We start from the raw sequence: 18,045 nt of genomic DNA on the forward strand, positions 1-18,045 counted from the left end.
TAAGTCTCCACATTTTTGACTGTTTTTAGAAAATACTTTTCTCTTTACAGTTGATAAATGCAGAGCTGAATTTTACAGGAACAAACTGGATCATGTCCCTCCCACCTCTGTTTGTTACTATGGAAAAACTGAAGTACTGTGACATGTTATCTTCAAATGTACTACAGTAATATACAATAATATACAGTAAAACAGAGGGAACTACACAGAACATGATCCTTCCATTTCAGTGCAAACTACAGGACAAAATAACTGTTATTAAACACTTTTATATCTGAATTCTTTCTGTTCTGACTGTAATGATTCACACAAACATCATCATAAAACATTTAAAAAGGAAAAATTTGCACTTCTACAACTCTTATATAAATACTCATATATAAATATACCATAATTTAGTTTAAAATTCATATAAATAATAAAGGGACAGTTCAGAATTTTGGACATAGGGTCTCATTTCCTTGTGAGCCAGAGTGAAGAAAAAATTAACTAATTTCTACAACACTTAGATACTCTAGAAATACTCATATATAGATTTTTCAAGTACAATTTAGATTTAAATTTAAATAGCAAAAGTCTAAACTACATTTGGTACTTTGGTTTAAAGATTTGAAATGACTTGAAGCTCAAAGTAGATGACTTGAACTTGACTTGGACTTATGCGCCACTCTCGAAACTCAACTCAGACTTTTCGGACTTGGGACTTGACTCGGACTTGACTTGAGACTTATTTGAGACATACAAAACAACTTGGTCTAACTTCTGATATGGGTGGGAGGAGCCAAATAAACTCTTTAATTCAAGTTTAATTCACTTTAACCATATCAACTCTGGTAAATAAGCCCAACTTGAACCTCCAGTCAACTTTCAAATAGTTCAAATAACACTTTAAACTGAAATATTCTACCCTGAAATATGAACCCTCCAGTTTTTGTTGTGTGTGATTATTATTCAGGATGTATAAAAGTATGTACAGTAGTTTGATAAGATTTGTGTAATATTATAGAACCTTCACTATGTTTAATCATAGTTTATTAAAAAATGACACAAGGGAAGTTCAATATAATAAGTTTATTTATTTAGGACTCACCGTGTACATGATAAAACGTATATTTGTACATAATCTGGTAAATATCTGCACACAGACAACAGTAACATGACACAGAGTACAGCAGCTCACACAGACATAAGACAAAGAGAAAGAGACCTCTGTTTAAGCCCGAGCCTCAGGACAAAACGATCAGATGCCCTTCCAGCACGAGTATTTCAACAGGAGCTCTGTATGGCACTGAAACCGCAATAAAACCAACAGAAATCAAAACAGTCATCGCGTAAGGTCCCGTAGTATGCACTTTACACACTTTAAACTACTGTTGGACTTTACTTTAGCAGTTTAAATCAGACTAACAACAGCAGCTGCTAGTGTCAAAAGTTGAGCTGTAACATTTCTGATACTTTCTGCGTGTATGTCTATGGGAAAATGTTTAGCCTGATAAGTTTTTAGATCAGAAAACAGAAAATAAAATGGATTTAAACACATTTTCAGGAGCCTGTGATCGATACGAAGGTCTAGGAGTTTGATTTTGAAGTTTAATAACAATAAATCTGCTAAAATGTTGTAGTTTCAGCTAAATCCCGGGTTAAAGTCTGATTTTAATAACGTGTCGTGACAGAGCGGTGACTCTATTTAGCATCAACCCCCGAAAGGAATGTTGATAAGATTAGAATGTGACTGCTGAGAGCGCATGGGCTTTAAAAACGCTGAGGGACACTTGGGATTTTCCCCCGATGATGTCACAAGATGAGGCCGGGCGTTTTGAGATCTGGAGAGGGACAAACTGAATAAGCAAGATGACTCAAACATTTGCAAATAAAACAATAAAATAACTCCAGGTATTTTAGGATGAAAAAAACAAAACATAATATTAAAGGTGCGCTGTACAGCTTTTCTGGTGGAGGGTCGGTCACCTGCTTGTCGGGGTCCGTCGAATATTCCGACATCCGTTCATTATGACATGTCTCTATTTAGACGTGCCGGTTTTCCAACACTTTTTAGTATCTCTATTCCATGTTTTGGTCTGCGAGAGTCATGAAGGCACAAAGGGCCCATGCAAACTCGTTTCCAAATTTCATATTTTCCTGGAGGCTGGTCTATGCTCTTTTTTTTAAAATCCATGACATTTCCCACAGCTCAGTTAGGACATTTTCCCACTGTCTGATATCCTCTGTGGCCAAAGTATTCTCTGATTAATAGGATGCATCATTGTCAGAAATTCAACTTGTACCCAATTTTTAAAAAGTGACAAAACCAATTACAAGAAAATCTGTGGAATATTTGCTCAACTGAATCAAATCTACTGGGTCCACCAAGTCTCTGAAGTTCCATCCTAACAGTGTCCAAAAGGCTCTGGCAGAAAAATCAATTTTTCTCAAATAACTTTAAAGATTCATTTAGAGCCACGGTGTTAATGAAAGTTGAATATAAATGTTACTGCTGCATCTTTTGGTACCAATTTTATATCTCTATAACTTTCTAAGATATGACAATTTTTGAGTGTTTTTTCATAATTATCCAAAATCCACAACGGCCAAAGATGAAATGAGAGACAAAGTTTTTTCTTTCTGTAGTGATCATAGACTGTATAAAAAAGTGGAGTAAGTGAGTGTGACGTCACCAGAGCGTCTCAATGACAGGTACAACTCAGGGTTTGGTAAACACAAGTTTCCAGGATAAGGATGTTAATAAAGAAAAACAGATTTTTCAGCTCAGATTTAAGGCTTTCACAGGCGCTAAACTTCAGAGGCTCGGTGGACCCTGTAAACAAGAAAATTTCATGAAATTTCTCATGCAACTTTACTTTTGGCAAGTGTAAAAAATTTATACTAGGTACAGATTGAAATTTTTTTTTAATTTCAAAATGTTGGACAAATGATGCTCCCTACTGATCAAGCATTTTATGATATATGGAAGCACAAGTATAAAAGGCTATCACATTTATATCATTCATGTCGGAAAAGAGGAATGCTTGAAAACTTTGACAATGAAAAAGAAAAAGTTGAAGTAGTGGGACACTTCAAAAATAATGTTTATGCCGCTGCTCTGACAGAAGAGAAAGTATAAATAGCAGCATGTTGGAATAACAGAGTGTAACCATGGAGATGTTATTGCTTTGCCTGTAATATTCCACAGTATCACCATAAACAGCTCTACTTTATATTTAACTACAGGTGGTTTTATAGCTCAAAAATACTTAATAAAACAAACAGACATTCTGTGAACGAGTTCGTCTCTCCGCAGATCTGACCTCCATCTTGGTCTGATAGAAAAGTTTAATCCCAGACAAAGCAATAACATCTCCATGTCAGACCCTCTACCAGAAAAGTGACACAATGCACCTTTAACTAATCGCTGCATATTACAGGACCTTTCAAAGTGGAGAAGCAGCGTCACAGTGCATTGGTGTGATCATGGCACGTTGCAGTTTACACTATTTCATCATATTTCAGCAGTTTAAATAAAAAAAAAAAAAACAGGACTAATTTGTGTTATTTACATAAAAAATTGTGCCAAGATTATAACACGTACATTGTGGTAAAAACTCAAAGTGATAGAATAATCTGATCAGGCAGTTCGAATGGCTTTTTGGACTTACACAGACCACGTAGAAAAGTGCTTTGTTAAGGCATGGAATGAGCTGAGAGTCGACGACTGCGGACGATAAACCCACACGACCCGGCAGAAGTTTGGACACACTGTTTCTTTTGACGTTTTTTCTTTATTTTCAGGATTATTTACCATCACTGGGACGTAGTAAAGAAAAACGTGTGAAATAACTCAGTCACGATCCTTCGAAACGGACTTTGCGGACCCTTTGCTTTGATCACCGCTTCTCTCGCTTCCGTATTCCACTGATAAACCTCGAAAACACGGCTGGAAACGAAAACCATTTCAGGAGAATTCACCTTGAAGATCACTGAGAGAACGAAAAGAGTTTAAACCTCTGTCAACAAAGCAAAGGGTGGATGAATTGCAACATATTTAAAGTAACTTCACTTTTTTTTGCAGCATAATTGGATACATTTTGATTCATATATTTGATGTTTTCTGTCTACAGTGCACCCTTTGCTTTTCTGACACCTCTGTAAACCCTTAACCTTCTCTCAGTGAGCTTCTTAGTTTAGTTTCTCAGTTGTTTTTAATTGTTTTAATGTTCTGTAGCACTCGATTTGTTCGTAAATGTAAAGTGCGTTATAAATAAAATGCATTATTTAGTCTCCTGAAACGGTTTCCACTTCACAGCTCTGCCATGTCAGGGTCAAGAAATGCCAAAAGTGTAAAAGCAGCGATCAAACCAAAGAGTGTCTGCTGAAAAGTTGTGTTATCTTGAGTGTATTTTTGTTTACTACATCCCACGTGAGTTTATTCATTCATAATTTTGATGACTTCAGAGCTGGAAATAAAGACGAAACACACAAATAAAAAAGTGTGTCCAAACTTTTGACGTGTGGTAGTGTGCACACAAATAAAACACAACATGATCTGAACACAAAACGGTCAAGAAATGGCTGAAGAAGATCGGAGAGAAGATTACAGTCTTTGGTCACAACTCAAAGGATTCTAAGGGAACATACTGTGAAGAGAAATGACAGTTAAAGATCTTGATGGATTTTCACTGGGCGATTTTAGATATTTGTAGACTTGATTGTATAAAAGGGCCCCCAGCGATTAAGGGCCCCTTTCACACAGCTCCAGAAAGCAAGAACTGGCCTTGTATTTCAGCACAATTGTATAACTGCCTTTGTAGCGCCCCCTAAAGACAGAACTTTAACTTTAGACTGAGTTTGATCAAAGAATAAAAAGACGTTCAAAAACAGGTTTAAAGGTGAACATCCGTGACCTTGTATTGCCTTGTCATAATACTAAAAATCAACCCATTCTGAAGTTCAATATGAGGGAAATATTCATATCAAACAAACTTCCCCTTTAATATAGTTCCACATGTGTTATTTTAGTAGTTATTTTACACTTATATTTCATTGAGAGTTTAATAAATATTAAAATATGATTTATATTTGGATTTATGTTTATAGTCTTCTGTTTTATTTAATTTATGCAGCAAAAATATCTAAAATTGTCAACACTGCTTTCAAAGAATTATTATTCATTAAAATCTCTTTTTATATTTCAATATTCTACCGTATTTTCTGGGCTATTAGGCGCACTCAAAAGACCTCCAACCTCATCAAAAAACGACCGGGCGTCCCACAATCCAGAGCCCTGTACATGAATCCACTCAGGTGTCCCAGCACGACTTCAGTAAACTACAAAGCACGCACCACCTGCAGAACACACAAACACACACGGAGCAGACAGCGACCGCACAACGAAACACACCCAGAGACACACTCATCACTCCACGCCGACGAGGAACGGAACAGAGGAACGAACCGAAAAAAGCGAGTGCAATGTGCCACTTCTAGACACGACTGAACAACTGAGTCACTGCGAACACGCCGACAATCCGTTGGTCCCAGACACACCCTCCCTACACGCCACAACTGAACAAAGCCCAGAGTCACCGTGAACGAACAAACAAACAAAGTCCCACTGACCCATCTAAGGCCACGTTCAGACTGCAGGGCTTAACGCTCAATTCCGATTTTTTTGTGAAATCCGTTATTTTTGCGAGGTCGTTCACATTTCCAATTAAATGTGACTTGTATGTGACTCCAGTGTGAACATTAAACGGCCCGAAAGTGTCCCACATGTGACACTGGAGACACGATGACGTCAACCGCAGTGAGCGTCTCTGTGTTTACAGAAGTTGTCCAAACATGGACGTAGCATCGAGCACCTGGAGATTTTAAAGTTCCTCTTGTACTGGAGCCAGAACATGAACAACTTACTTGTTTTAAGGAGGAGATTGAGAAGGAGAAGGACGAGGTTTTTGGTCGTGGTGTTTTGTGGGACAGCGGCAGCGACGTCCGTTGAAAGGAACGTGTGGATGTGGAGACGGAGCCAAGAGTGGTGAGTGGTGATGTGCTTCACTTCACTGACACGGAGTTCATTAACAATTTTCGCCTACTTCAGTGCAGAATAGTGACGTTTGTGACTTGTTGATAACGTGTAGGTGGATGAATGTGCTTTGGCCGTTCAGACTGAAGTCACATGTCAAAAGATCAGATATGTATCAGTTTCAGGAGCACATATCCAAGTGTCCTGGGTCACATTTGAAAAAATCGGATCTGTGTGGTTCAGACTGACATTAAAAGATCAGATACAGGAACATAGAGGCCAAAAAATCAGATTTGGGTCACTTCAGGCTGCAGTCTGAACACAGCCTAACTGTTGTGTTTCGTTTAAAGTCCAGTGCGTTTTATTTGTGAAATAGACCATTTACTGACAGTGCGCCTTATAATCCAGAGCGCCTAATAGTGCGGAAAATACGGTACATCTTTCAATTGAGATTTACATTTCAATACACTTTTTATATGACTGAATATTTGTCTTTTAAATAATATTTGAATATTCTTAAATTAAATAAAGTTAAATTGTGATTTACAAACAGTACTTCTCCATTCTAAGCACAAAATAATGATCAGTTTCAATAAATATCGATTCATAAATACTTTGAATATAAAATATATGTGGACTATACTTGTAAATAGATCTGCTCCTGTTTGAACGAACTTTACGTCATTAAGTTAAGCAGATTGAGTCAAAGGTAGATTGTGGCTGAAGATACATTCCACGTCAGCGTCTGTGGGACAGTTTCACTCTGCTTAAGAAAAGAACAACATGTTTCCTCTGGATTGTCTTTCAGCCCGATCGAACACCGTCTATGGCTCAAACGTGGGACTCGTCCAGGTCCAGGTCCACGGGGGAGAGGGGCAGGGGCAGTCGGCGGGGGGAGCGCCTGGGCGAGGGGGGCGACAGCAGCGGGGCGAGCAGGGGGTTCTCCGTGCCCCCCTCCTCCCCCAGGTGCTGCAGGGTGTCGGAGCGCGGGAGCAGGGCGGCCGTGTCCTCCTCCCCGGGGCTCTCCCTCAGCCCGGGGGTCCCATGGGCGGGGGCAGGGGCGGCGGCGGAGGGGGGCCGGGGGCGGGCGCGGCGCTCAGGACCGGCAGAGGGGGAGGGAGGGGCGAGGAGGTGCGCGAGAGGGGAGGGGCGAGCAAGTGCGCGACAGGGGCAGGGGCGAGCAGTTGCGGGAGGGCGGGGTGGGCGTGGAGGGTCGGGAGATGGAGGGCGGGGGGGACAGGCTGCTCCGGAGGCCCCACTGTTCACGCTTCTCCTTACTGCTGATGCTGGGGGCCACCTGGGCACAAACCAAACAACAATACACACTTTAATCCTGTTTGGGGTCATATATTAGTTTGCATACACATTTACAAATCCAGGTAATCAAAATCCACAATGTTGTGCAAACGACACAAGTCTAAAAACACTAAAACATGATTAACATTTAGTATTTTACTGACCATCTTTTCTTCTTTTTTTTTTTTAGTTTTGTTGAAGTTAATAATTGAACTGAGTGCTTGGACAGAACAGAAAACAATCCTACTACGTCAAAACCTACACAAATTAAGCAATTGTAATGTTTGTAAAACTAGTAAAACTTGGATTGTCTGAACCAGACCTGGGCATTGTCCAGCTCCAGGGCCACATATGTCCCTTTGGTCGACTCTGACCATCTCGTTTAAGCTCATTTGAAATGATAAAATAAACAGATTTTATCATTGTCTTTTCATTGTTTAGTCATAACATAAACTCTTACCAGTCTGAGCAGTTCGTCAAAACAATGATATTTACTGCTTTTTATAAAGAAATACAATTCATATTATGCAGAATTGAGTTAAGCATTTTGGCCTCCACAATATTTTCTGTTTCTCATGTGACTCCCATGGAAAAAAGAAGTGCCCATCCTTGCTCTAATCCATCTTTAACAGACCTAAATCAAAAGAGGGACAGCCAGTACCAGTTCCCACGTAGTGTAGTTCAGTAGACCAAGACTCTGTAAACAAACTGATGTATTAGTTTCAGTGTAGTTAAATCCTCCCTTCAGGCAGATATAAGGGTCAGGGTCCCACCAGAAACCTGACCACAACTGAAGAAGACGCTTGCATGAGCAGCAAAATGTCTTCACTACAAAACATCTATGCAGTTGACTATAGATGTATAAATCATAAACATTTGATAGTAAATAAACTAATTCTACCACAGAATTCTGACCTGTCCTTCAACTCACAATTAAACCAACTGTAGTTTAGAATATTGTGACTAGGGCTGGGTGTCATTAAGACTGACGATATAATTCATACCTCGATACATGGGCCACGATATAAGACATATCTCCATACAGTCAGCTTTTGATTCAATATATTTCAAATCGAAACTTACTTAAACCACTTCTTGTGCAAAGTGAAAATGGAAACAAACATTTTAAAAACAGTAAATAAAAGTGAAAATGTCAAATGTGTCGCATAAACGAGTTTCCTTCTTCTGAACAAACAACAAAAGTGTAGCACCGTAACAGAATAATTGAGTAAAATACACCAAGAAGTACTCTTGGTGATATATCGATCCAGCAGCCCATGATATCGATACTGTATCATCACATTAAACTATATGATATATCGATATTTTATTTATTGTGATCCCTATCCACTTGTCAAAACAGTCAGATATTCCAATGGCTTTTGATACGCCGTATCATATTTAGTTTTGAATAGTTAATTGCCATAGCAACGATGTAGACTTTTCCTCACTGTACACTGATGCTGTACCTGTGGGGGGGCAGGTCGGTGCAGGTCGGCCGTCACCGTGGACATGGCGGTGGGCACCTCTAGAGTGGGGGACTTCAGAGAGGCCGGGCTGGACCTGCGCGCCTCGCCCGGGGTGTCCGCCGCGCCGGGCGTCCCCGCCGCTCCCTGGGTCTCTGTGAAGGTGACGGATCTCTTTTGGTCTTTTTGTTCTCCGTGCGCTGTGGGGGGACATACCCATGCACATGTGTTCAAAACCGGGGAGACGGGTGATGGCTAGCAGCACCATCATGGACGCTAGAGGCAGGGAGGGTGGGAGGGTGGGAGGGACGAGGGGCAAGGGAGCAGGGGTCAGAGGACGAGCAAGACACACATGCAGAGCTTCCTATGGGTCAGGTCGGGGTGCAGAGGGCGGGGTTAAGCTGGACTCTCACCTTCATAGTCCAATAAAGTCTCTTTATATTGAAACAGCAGGAGACAGAACAGAGTGAGAAGTCAGTGTGGTGCTCACATCGGTACAAAGACAGTAGGAGTGTGAAAGGGAAGGTGTCACTCTCACAAAAAAACTCAAACATTCAGCTCTATGGGCTTATTTTTGTCTCATTCATATTCACAAATGCACAGATGGTGATCTACAAATAGTCAGTGATTTGTACATGTCTTTTGATGTCCACAAATGCTAATTTAATATTTGTAACTTGTATTTTGGTATTTACAAGTAGATGTGTATTTGTAAATTTATTTTTTTCATTTGCAAAAAATAATTTCATTTGTAAAACTGAAAATTCTGTTTGTGAAATGTGATTCGCATTTGTGGATCAGCAGTTAGACGAATCCACAAATTTCCAGTATGATGTAATTTTTGAGAAATCCACAAACTCAGACAGATCCACAAACACAGACACGTACTTGACCAGTAGGGGGCAGCAGCTGGAACACAAAGCATTTGACACTGCTGAAATGGAAGCGTCTCTTGCTAACTTAATGTCACTTAGGCAAATGTTTACATTATCAAACACCTCAACAGCTGAGGACCAAACCAGAACTGAACCAGGACAGAACTAGGACTAAAACAGGACTAAACCAGGACCGAGTGTCTGAATGACCCGGAGTTGTGCTCGCGTAGACTGTCGGGTGACCGCGGGTGAAAGGACCGACTCAGAGCAGTCACTCGAACGTGCTTTGCGGACACCGCGCTCCACGGCTCAGGGTCCTCCCTCCATTCCTCTCTCAAGTCAAAGATTAATTCTGGTTTAGACCTGTTTTAGTCCTGGTTCAGTTTTGGTTCAGTCCAGCTCTGAGCCGGTCCTTTCACCCGCAGTCACCTGACGGTCTGCGCGGGCACAACTCCGGGTCGTTCAGACACTCGGTCCTGGTTCAGTTCTGGTTTAGTCCTCAGCTGTTGAGGTGTTTGATAATGTAAACATTAGCCTAAGTGACGTTAAGTTAGCAAGAGACGCTTCCATTTCAGCAGTGTCAAATGTTTCGTGTTCCAGCTGCTGCCCCCTACTGGTCAAGTACGTGTCTGTATTTGTTGCTCTGTCTGAGTTTGTGGATTTCTCAAAATGAGGGTCTCAAAATTACGTCATACCGGAAATCGGTGGATTCATGTAACTGCTGATCCACAAATGCCAATCACATTTTACAAACAGAATTTTCTGTTTTACAAATTTATAAATAAATTTATAAATTTACAAATACACATCCATTTGTAAATATCAGAATACAAGTTACAAATCACTGACTATTTGTAGATCATAATCTGTGTATTTGTGAATATTAATGAGACAAAAGTAACTCCATTCAGCTCGGGTGTGTACAGAGTGTGTGTGTGAGCCTGCGTTGTTACCCAGAGGTTTGTTCTTGGGCTGGATGCTCCGGCGTGTCGTCGACAGTCGTGCTCCTGACCGTCCACGGGGCTCAGTCTTTGGAATGGACAGCAGAGGGCGCCGTAACTGCAACAAGCACATTCTGACCTTACTCTCAGGAATATGCAACCACCACCAAATACACACATCTCCCAACATAAAATAATCTGCTAATATAATCAGCTCATAACAACAAGTCAGCGTTAAACAACTTGGTGTTACACATTCTTTGGAGTGTCTGTTAGGGATGCACCGATACCAATACTAGTATCGGCTATTGGCCCGATACTTCCTTAATAGACGCATACTGGTTAAACATTTGTCGATACCATGTACTGATACCACTGCAACGTGACACATTACGCTGTATCCTGGTTTCATTATCCCAAATGAGCCAATATCCCAGGATGAGAAACCAGCAGCCAACATAAATAAAGTGACTGTGCAGGAGTGAAATGACTGTTCAATAAAATTAAGAGACTGTGCTGCACATGTACGACCTGCAGACATATGACCTGCACACGTATAATCTCTGAAAAGTTTAACATGAACCATCTCAAACATGATATACACAGAACAGACTCACCATCAGCAGAACACTCCTCTGTCACAGAAAGAACACTCATATTCCACTGAGTCATGTCCTTTAGTCCGACAGAAGCTGAACTGCATCAGTGCACAATGGCGAGCGATTTTTTGAGCAATTAGTTTATGCAAATTAGCCATACGATTTTAAGTTTCATTCTGTAAAATGTAAACCAATGTACGCAAAGCTGCATTAAAACACAATATCTTGGTTGTTTGTATTTTTCCTGGTTTATTAAATATATATTTTTGTGTTTGCATTTGTAACATTGTGTCAAGAAGCTGGAATACTACATTTGATCATGTACACAGGGATATGTCCTGGTTTCTCAGCGCACATGTAAACACATCCTGAATACTGTCATAACTGAACCCAATATGGCTAATAACCGGATACTGATGTGCATGTAAATACATGGACGTGGAGGTTAAAGTATCGGTATTGGTACTCAGTATTGACAAGTACAGAAATGATTATATTCATACGCGTATCGTTTTTCAAAAAGTGGTATCGGTGCATCCCTAGTGTCTGTTACACACTCTGTGACATTACACATACTCTTATGTGTGTTCCGCATGTCATTACACACTCTATGATGTGTCTGCTACACACAGATTTGTTTATTTGTTGTTCTATTTGTAGTTCTATTTTGGATGTTCTCAAACTGACTTTTGGCACACTCTGGTGGTTGTTTAAGGGAATGCAACCTTGACATCAGAAACGTTTGGAAGTATAAATGTGATGACAGTTACTATGTTTGGAACGCACAGGATCTGTTCATGTACGAAAGTGAAGCATAAATGAGCCTTTACACGTGTCTCATTTGTAAAGCATAACTCTAAGGCCTCATCCACAATAGTTTGTACTTGAGTCATTTTCGTTGTGGATGCAGTGTTCGTCCACATTAATCCGATTGAAAATGACTCCAGAGATGGAACGATCTGGTGCCTCCAGCTCCCATGAATTCATCTGAGTACAGATCTGATCCGTCACTGTGTGGACGCCTGAAAACACTGATACTCTGATGTAGGTCTATGTGCCGCAAAGTAATTCACTGCCAAAACACTAGAATATCTGTCCATTCATATAAACGTGTGTCTGTGTGTACGACCTGCAGACGTATAATCTCTGAGAAGTTTAACATGAACCATCTCCAACGTGACAGAAACACAGAACAGACTCACCATCAGCAGAACACTCCTCTGTCACAGAAAGAACATATATAATCCACTGAGTCGTGTCCTTTAGTCCGACAGAAGCTGAACCGCATCAGCGACACAATAGCGAGCTGTTTTGAGTGCTCAGTTTATGCAAATTAGTCTTGCAGTTTTAAGTTTCATTTCTGTAAAATGTAAACAAATATGCTCAAGGCTGTGTGGATAGGGAAGGACTGCGGACACAGACACGACGTGTGTGGACCCAGATCGTTTCCAGTACGGTGATACGCAGATGTGTTTCACTGTAAACGGGGTCTAAATGGTAGTTTGCTGTCATTGTCTCAAGAGCCAGTTTTGAAACCCAGTAATAAGATAAAACACACATATAAGCAGTGTTGGGAAGGTGACTTTTAAAATGTATTCCCCTACAGATGACACATACCCCAGAATGTAGTTTGTAACGTAATCCATTAAGGTACTTAAAGTGAGTAATGTAATCTGAATACTTTGGATTACTTGATTTGCTGTAGAGAAGCAAAGACTCGGAAATTTTCACATAAGAAGTTTTGTCTTTCATTAACCAAATTAAAAATATTACTGATAGAAGAGGAGTCGCCGCGGTCCGCGTAGCATCATTTAGTCCTGTTAAATCCTGTTTTAGTCCTGTTTTAGACCTGCTTTAGTCCTGGTTTTAGTCCTGTTTTAGTCCTGTTTTAGACCTGCTTTAGTCCTGGTTTAGTCCTAGTTTTAGTCCTGGTTTTAGTCCTGGTTTTGGTCCTGGTTTAGTCCTGGTTTAGACTTGGTTTAGACTTGGTTTAGTATACGGAAATGAGTGGAATTAAGGAAAAAAAAAAAAAAGGGATATAGCCCAAAATGTAAAAACAGGAAAATACCGTCACGTAATCCACTTATTTCAACAAAGTAACTGTAATCCAATTACCACTCACTGAAACAGTAACTGTAACCGAATACAGTTACTCATAATTTGTACTCTGATTACGTAACTCCGGTACATGTAATCTGTTACTCCCAAACACTGCATATATGAACTATGCATTGTACATATTCAAGTTGGAATAATGTGTCAAGTCATGGAAAATATAGCGTGACCAAGAAACTGCTCAGCCTTACCTGTCGGAGTCCTCTCTTTCTCCCCAGTGGAGGTTGGATGAGTAGGTTCTGTTGGCCCGGTTCGCTCTGCACACTGGCCACCCTGAGCAGGACACCACACAAGCACCAAAGTCCGTGAGACGCTCCACACACCCACGTTCTACTCTACTGTCCACGGACTCCACAGCACGGCCACCAATGACAGCAGTACAGCTTCTACCACGCTACACAGTAACACTAACACAACGGGACAGCAGGACCTCGGGGAGCAACGCACACCGGAAACAACTGTGCGTGGTTACTTCGTTATCAACACCATATTGTGCTTTAATCACGTTACTCATGATTGTCTTATGTTTGAGTTTTGTTTCCTGTGGTTGCTACTCCAAGCTCCCTTCTGCCCGTACAGATTGGTCTCCAGAATCGGACGCCCAATTTGATCAGCGAGAAGCCTGATAGACACAAGAACAGTATGAAACACCATGATGGAAGAGCAGACTGTAAGACCCACAGAGAAACAACATGTACAAAGTGTAGTGTACGATCCGGGTTTGGACAAGTTATTCAGTTGATGACACAAATGTGAACACTGGTACAAATAATCTCTTTATAAAGGGACAGTTGAGAATTTAAGACAGGGTCTAATTTCCTAGTGAGCCAGAGTACTGTAGATATGTGGAGACACTTTTTGAAATATTCCATCCAGTCCTTGTATTTGCAGAGGTTGTTGGTGCTAGGCTAGTGCATGTCAATGGCCACAGTTAGCCTGTTACTAAAAACACCATAAAACCACAAAACACTCGAAGCAAATCTATTACACCAGACAGTCCATGTGAATGTCTGCGTTGACAGAATAATTTTAGAAGTAAAACTAACCTTGTATCGCATGAATCATCGCATGTTGAGGGATTTTCTCATATATCAGTCCGCAGCTGCCAAGTTTTCTATCAGGAAGAACAACTCACTGTTGCTGCTCAGACATAAACCCTTCAAATGCATTCACATGGACAGTCTGGTGTAATAATAGATTTGCTTCAGGTGTTTTGTGGACTGAGTAAGACTGTTTTAGTGGCAGGCTAACTATGGCCATTGACATGCACTAGCCTAGCACCAGCGACCTCTGCAAATACAAGGACTGGATGGAATATTTCAAAAAGTGTCTCCACATGTCTACAATACTCTGGTTCACTAGGAAACGAGGTCCTATGTCCAAAATTCCGAACTGTCCCTTTAAGAAATCAATGCAAGTCTTTAAGAATTCCAATGATGGGGTTACTTTCAAAGATTTCCAAATGATGACTCTGAAATAAATTGATCAAAAGAAAGTACCCTTTTATTGACCTTTCCCATATGTACTTTTCCTTCACTTCATTCTATCACCACGTGACAGACAAACAAGAAGAACAGTCAGCTCAAAACTAATGCTACAGTTAAAAAAAAGGTTTTACATTAAAAATATTTCAAGCTGCTTCCCCTTAAAAAATAAATAAAATAGATATAGATTATTGACTTCAAAATTGTATCATCAACTAAACACATTTTGCACTACTTTGCTACACCAACAGTCTCAGAGCAGGTACAGAGGTGACAGTGCTGTAGCCCAGGCCTGGAGGGGCCCTGGGCGTGTTTGAGAGGAGGGGGGCCCCGAAGGACAGGACAGGACACAAAACCCCTCACACACACACACACACGCACGCACACGCACGCACACCACACACACACACACACACACACACACACACACACACACACACACACACACACACACGTCAGAAGAGGAAGGGAGGTTAGTACAGGAGCTGAGAGAGGGACCAAGACAGGAGCAGACCATAAATAGACTGTATATATAAATGGACATAGCTCGCTCAATAGCCTGTGCGTTCCTAACAGGAAGTGTGCTCCATCGACTCCAATTCACTTTCTATTGAAAAATCATCATCCCTCTCTCTGTACCTGCTGCTGTCAGGCTCATCATTTGGTCTTAAAATGTTTCTATTAACCCACTCTACATGATCCTGCTGTTTTTACTGCACTGTTGTGTTCGTAAATCAAGTTATGAACATTAAAAACAGACAATATGCTTCTTCCCTCAAGGTCGCTCCTGCAACAGATTTGATTGACAAGCAGCCAGAAGGGCGGGAAATGGTGTTATCTTCAACAGCCTTGCTTCAGATTTGTTCTTTGGTTGGATGGTACTCGCTGTCTCAATTCCAATTATAAAACACAGCTCGAAATTGACCCTTATAACTGCTAGCCTCGATTGTCTTCATTTGACTGGAGCCGAACACTGTGGGTGACGTCACACTCACTTAGTCCATTTGTTTATACAGTCTATGGAGCAACCCCACGCACGCATATTTATCAGAGGAGAGGTGTCCTGACAGGAGAGAGGACAGAGACAGGAGCTGAGAGAGGGACAGTCCCATACCCACGCAGACATGTCAGGTGTAGAGAGACGGACCTGTCAGAACAGGAGCTCAGAGAGAGGACAGAGGACAGAGGACAGAGACAGGAGCAGTAGACCCACACAGAAACGTCAGAGAGCAGAGGGGACAGACCCACAGAGTGAGGACAGAGACAGGAGGTGAGAGGGACAGACCCGCACACAGATATGTCAGAGGTGGAGAGGGCTGGAGACTGGGGGTGGATGTGGTGAGCCAGCCTCCTCGATGGTGATGCCCCCCCAGCACCAGCGGGACACACTGTACAACAGCGCACACACTGTACCTAGAGAGGTTACTGTCCTGCAGGAGGGCCTGGGACTCATCTAGCACATTGGGTTCACTGTGAAGAGGGGAGGAGGAGGAGGGGAAAGACGGGAGTTTAAGGACGAGTCCACATCCACAATGTGCCCATCCCCTAGTGGTCATGGGACAAACAATCAAGATTAGAGCTACCTGGCAGAGAAGCCCCTTTTACTGATGATTAAAATAAAAAAAGGCAAAATAAAATGGTGTGCAATGGTGGTTTGCAGTCAAAAATCAGAATTACTTCACATTCTTAAAATTTGAGCTTCATCATGTTCATCAGAAACATACCTGGAGTTTGTTTCAGTCACACGTTTGAGTAAGCCAACATAATTAGTCCATCTCCTTCTCTAGAATACAAAACACTTGGTTCCACCAAGTGATGTCATTAGGTGGTAATCCAGGAAGTGCTCCTCATTGCTCCTGCATGCTTCCTTGGCTCCTTGTGATCATTTTAGACCTTGAAGAGCCGTCTCTAACATGTGTCTAAGCTCTGAAGTCCACAGGACTTCTTTAATTAATTTAATTTAACCTACTGTAATTCTGCTCATCAGTGCATCAGTCCTTTTGTTCATTCTGTGTGCTCAGAATCAGGGCAAATGTAACATGCAAATATGCTTTATTTCAGTCTGTTAAATCTTTAGTTTAGACAGTTACCTCAACTAAAGAGTTATTTTCTGTTTACCTCAGAAGTTGCAGAACATCATCTCATTAAACTTGCTGTAGACAGGAACATATACAAACATGTAGATGGTACTGTGTCATTTACCTTTGAGAACACAGAAAATGAAACCAAAACAAAACAGTGGGGCGGCTGTGGCTCAGTGGCAGGTCAGCACTGCATACTGTTGTTTTGTCCTTGGGCAAGACACTTCACCCATCTTACTCCTATGTGTTTGTGTGAAATACTCTAAGTGTGACTGGGAAGAGGATAAAATAGATACACTTGTAATAAAAATGGGCAGGTGTATAAAACTAATACAGCTTTACAATAGCCCTCCAAAGGGAGCTGTGGTCTAATTGTGTTCGGCTGAGAGCAGTTACCTGTGGCTGGGCAGCATGGTGCTGCGGTGGGCTTCAGCCTGAGAGGAGGTGGAGCCTGTGGCGTGGCTGGAGAAGCGGCGCTGGGACATGGTCCTGGGGAGGAAGGCCTCGTGTTCACTCACCACACTGGGGATGCTCATGGAGTCGTCTGCAGAACAGAAACACATCTGAGTACCTGGACTTAAACATGACAAGAGGAAATGGTGTCGTACTCTCTTCGTCGTCCTCGTCGGTACGGCTCAGCGTGTCCTGGGATGGTTGTCTGGAGGGCTGGCTGTCCTGCTCCCACACTGTCCCTGTGCCTGTGTTGGAGCGAGACATGGTGGCCAGGCTCAGGCGGTACGCTGAGGTGGAGGTGCCCACCGTGCTGATGGAGGTCTTCCCCTGGTACGCTGCACAACAACAAAACTAACCTGAATGTACATTCAGCTAATAGAAAAACAACAATATGAATACACAAAGAGAATTCATTTAAATTAAGTAAATGTAATAAATAGTTATAAAAGTAGTGAAACATAAAAGTCTAACCAGATCCACTGTGCACAGCCTCTTTCAGGATCTTGAGCTCGTTGTTGAACTCAGCGAACAGGGAGCTCTTACAGAGGGGGCGGGGGATGAAGCGCCGCTCCAGCTGGTCGGCGATGTGATGCCGCGCCGTGATCTCCTCCTGGGAGTCCGCTGGCTGGGTCAACAACTAACCAACAGAACAACGTCAATAAATACTAAATTATTTTGACAGAGTACAACATTTATCCACACTCATTGTCATGTTTTCA

General features: G+C 41.6%; 1 protein-coding gene across 1 annotated transcript in view; it reads right to left on the reverse strand.

Annotated features, from left to right (window-relative positions):
* Window positions 1–6,847: 6,847 nt before the first annotated feature.
* Window positions 6,848–18,045, reverse strand: part of LOC110170912 (unc-80 homolog, NALCN channel complex subunit) — a 104,147-nt gene continuing 92,949 nt past the window's right edge. The window contains 11 exon segments of the mRNA XM_055166707.1: window positions 6,848–7,047; window positions 7,050–7,160; window positions 7,163–7,313; window positions 8,782–8,969; window positions 9,192–9,212; window positions 10,607–10,712; window positions 13,500–13,581; window positions 16,206–16,262; window positions 17,270–17,417; window positions 17,482–17,661; window positions 17,798–17,963. Of these exon segments, the coding sequence (XP_055022682.1) occupies window positions 6,848–7,047; window positions 7,050–7,160; window positions 7,163–7,313; window positions 8,782–8,969; window positions 9,192–9,212; window positions 10,607–10,712; window positions 13,500–13,581; window positions 16,206–16,262; window positions 17,270–17,417; window positions 17,482–17,661; window positions 17,798–17,963 (1,410 nt within the window).

This window comes from Boleophthalmus pectinirostris, unplaced genomic scaffold, assembly GCF_026225935.1.
Source record: "Boleophthalmus pectinirostris isolate CB_2022bp ecotype Guang Dong unplaced genomic scaffold, ASM2622593v1 HiC_scaffold_11, whole genome shotgun sequence".
Taxonomy (NCBI): domain Eukaryota; kingdom Metazoa; phylum Chordata; class Actinopteri; order Gobiiformes; family Gobiidae; genus Boleophthalmus; species Boleophthalmus pectinirostris.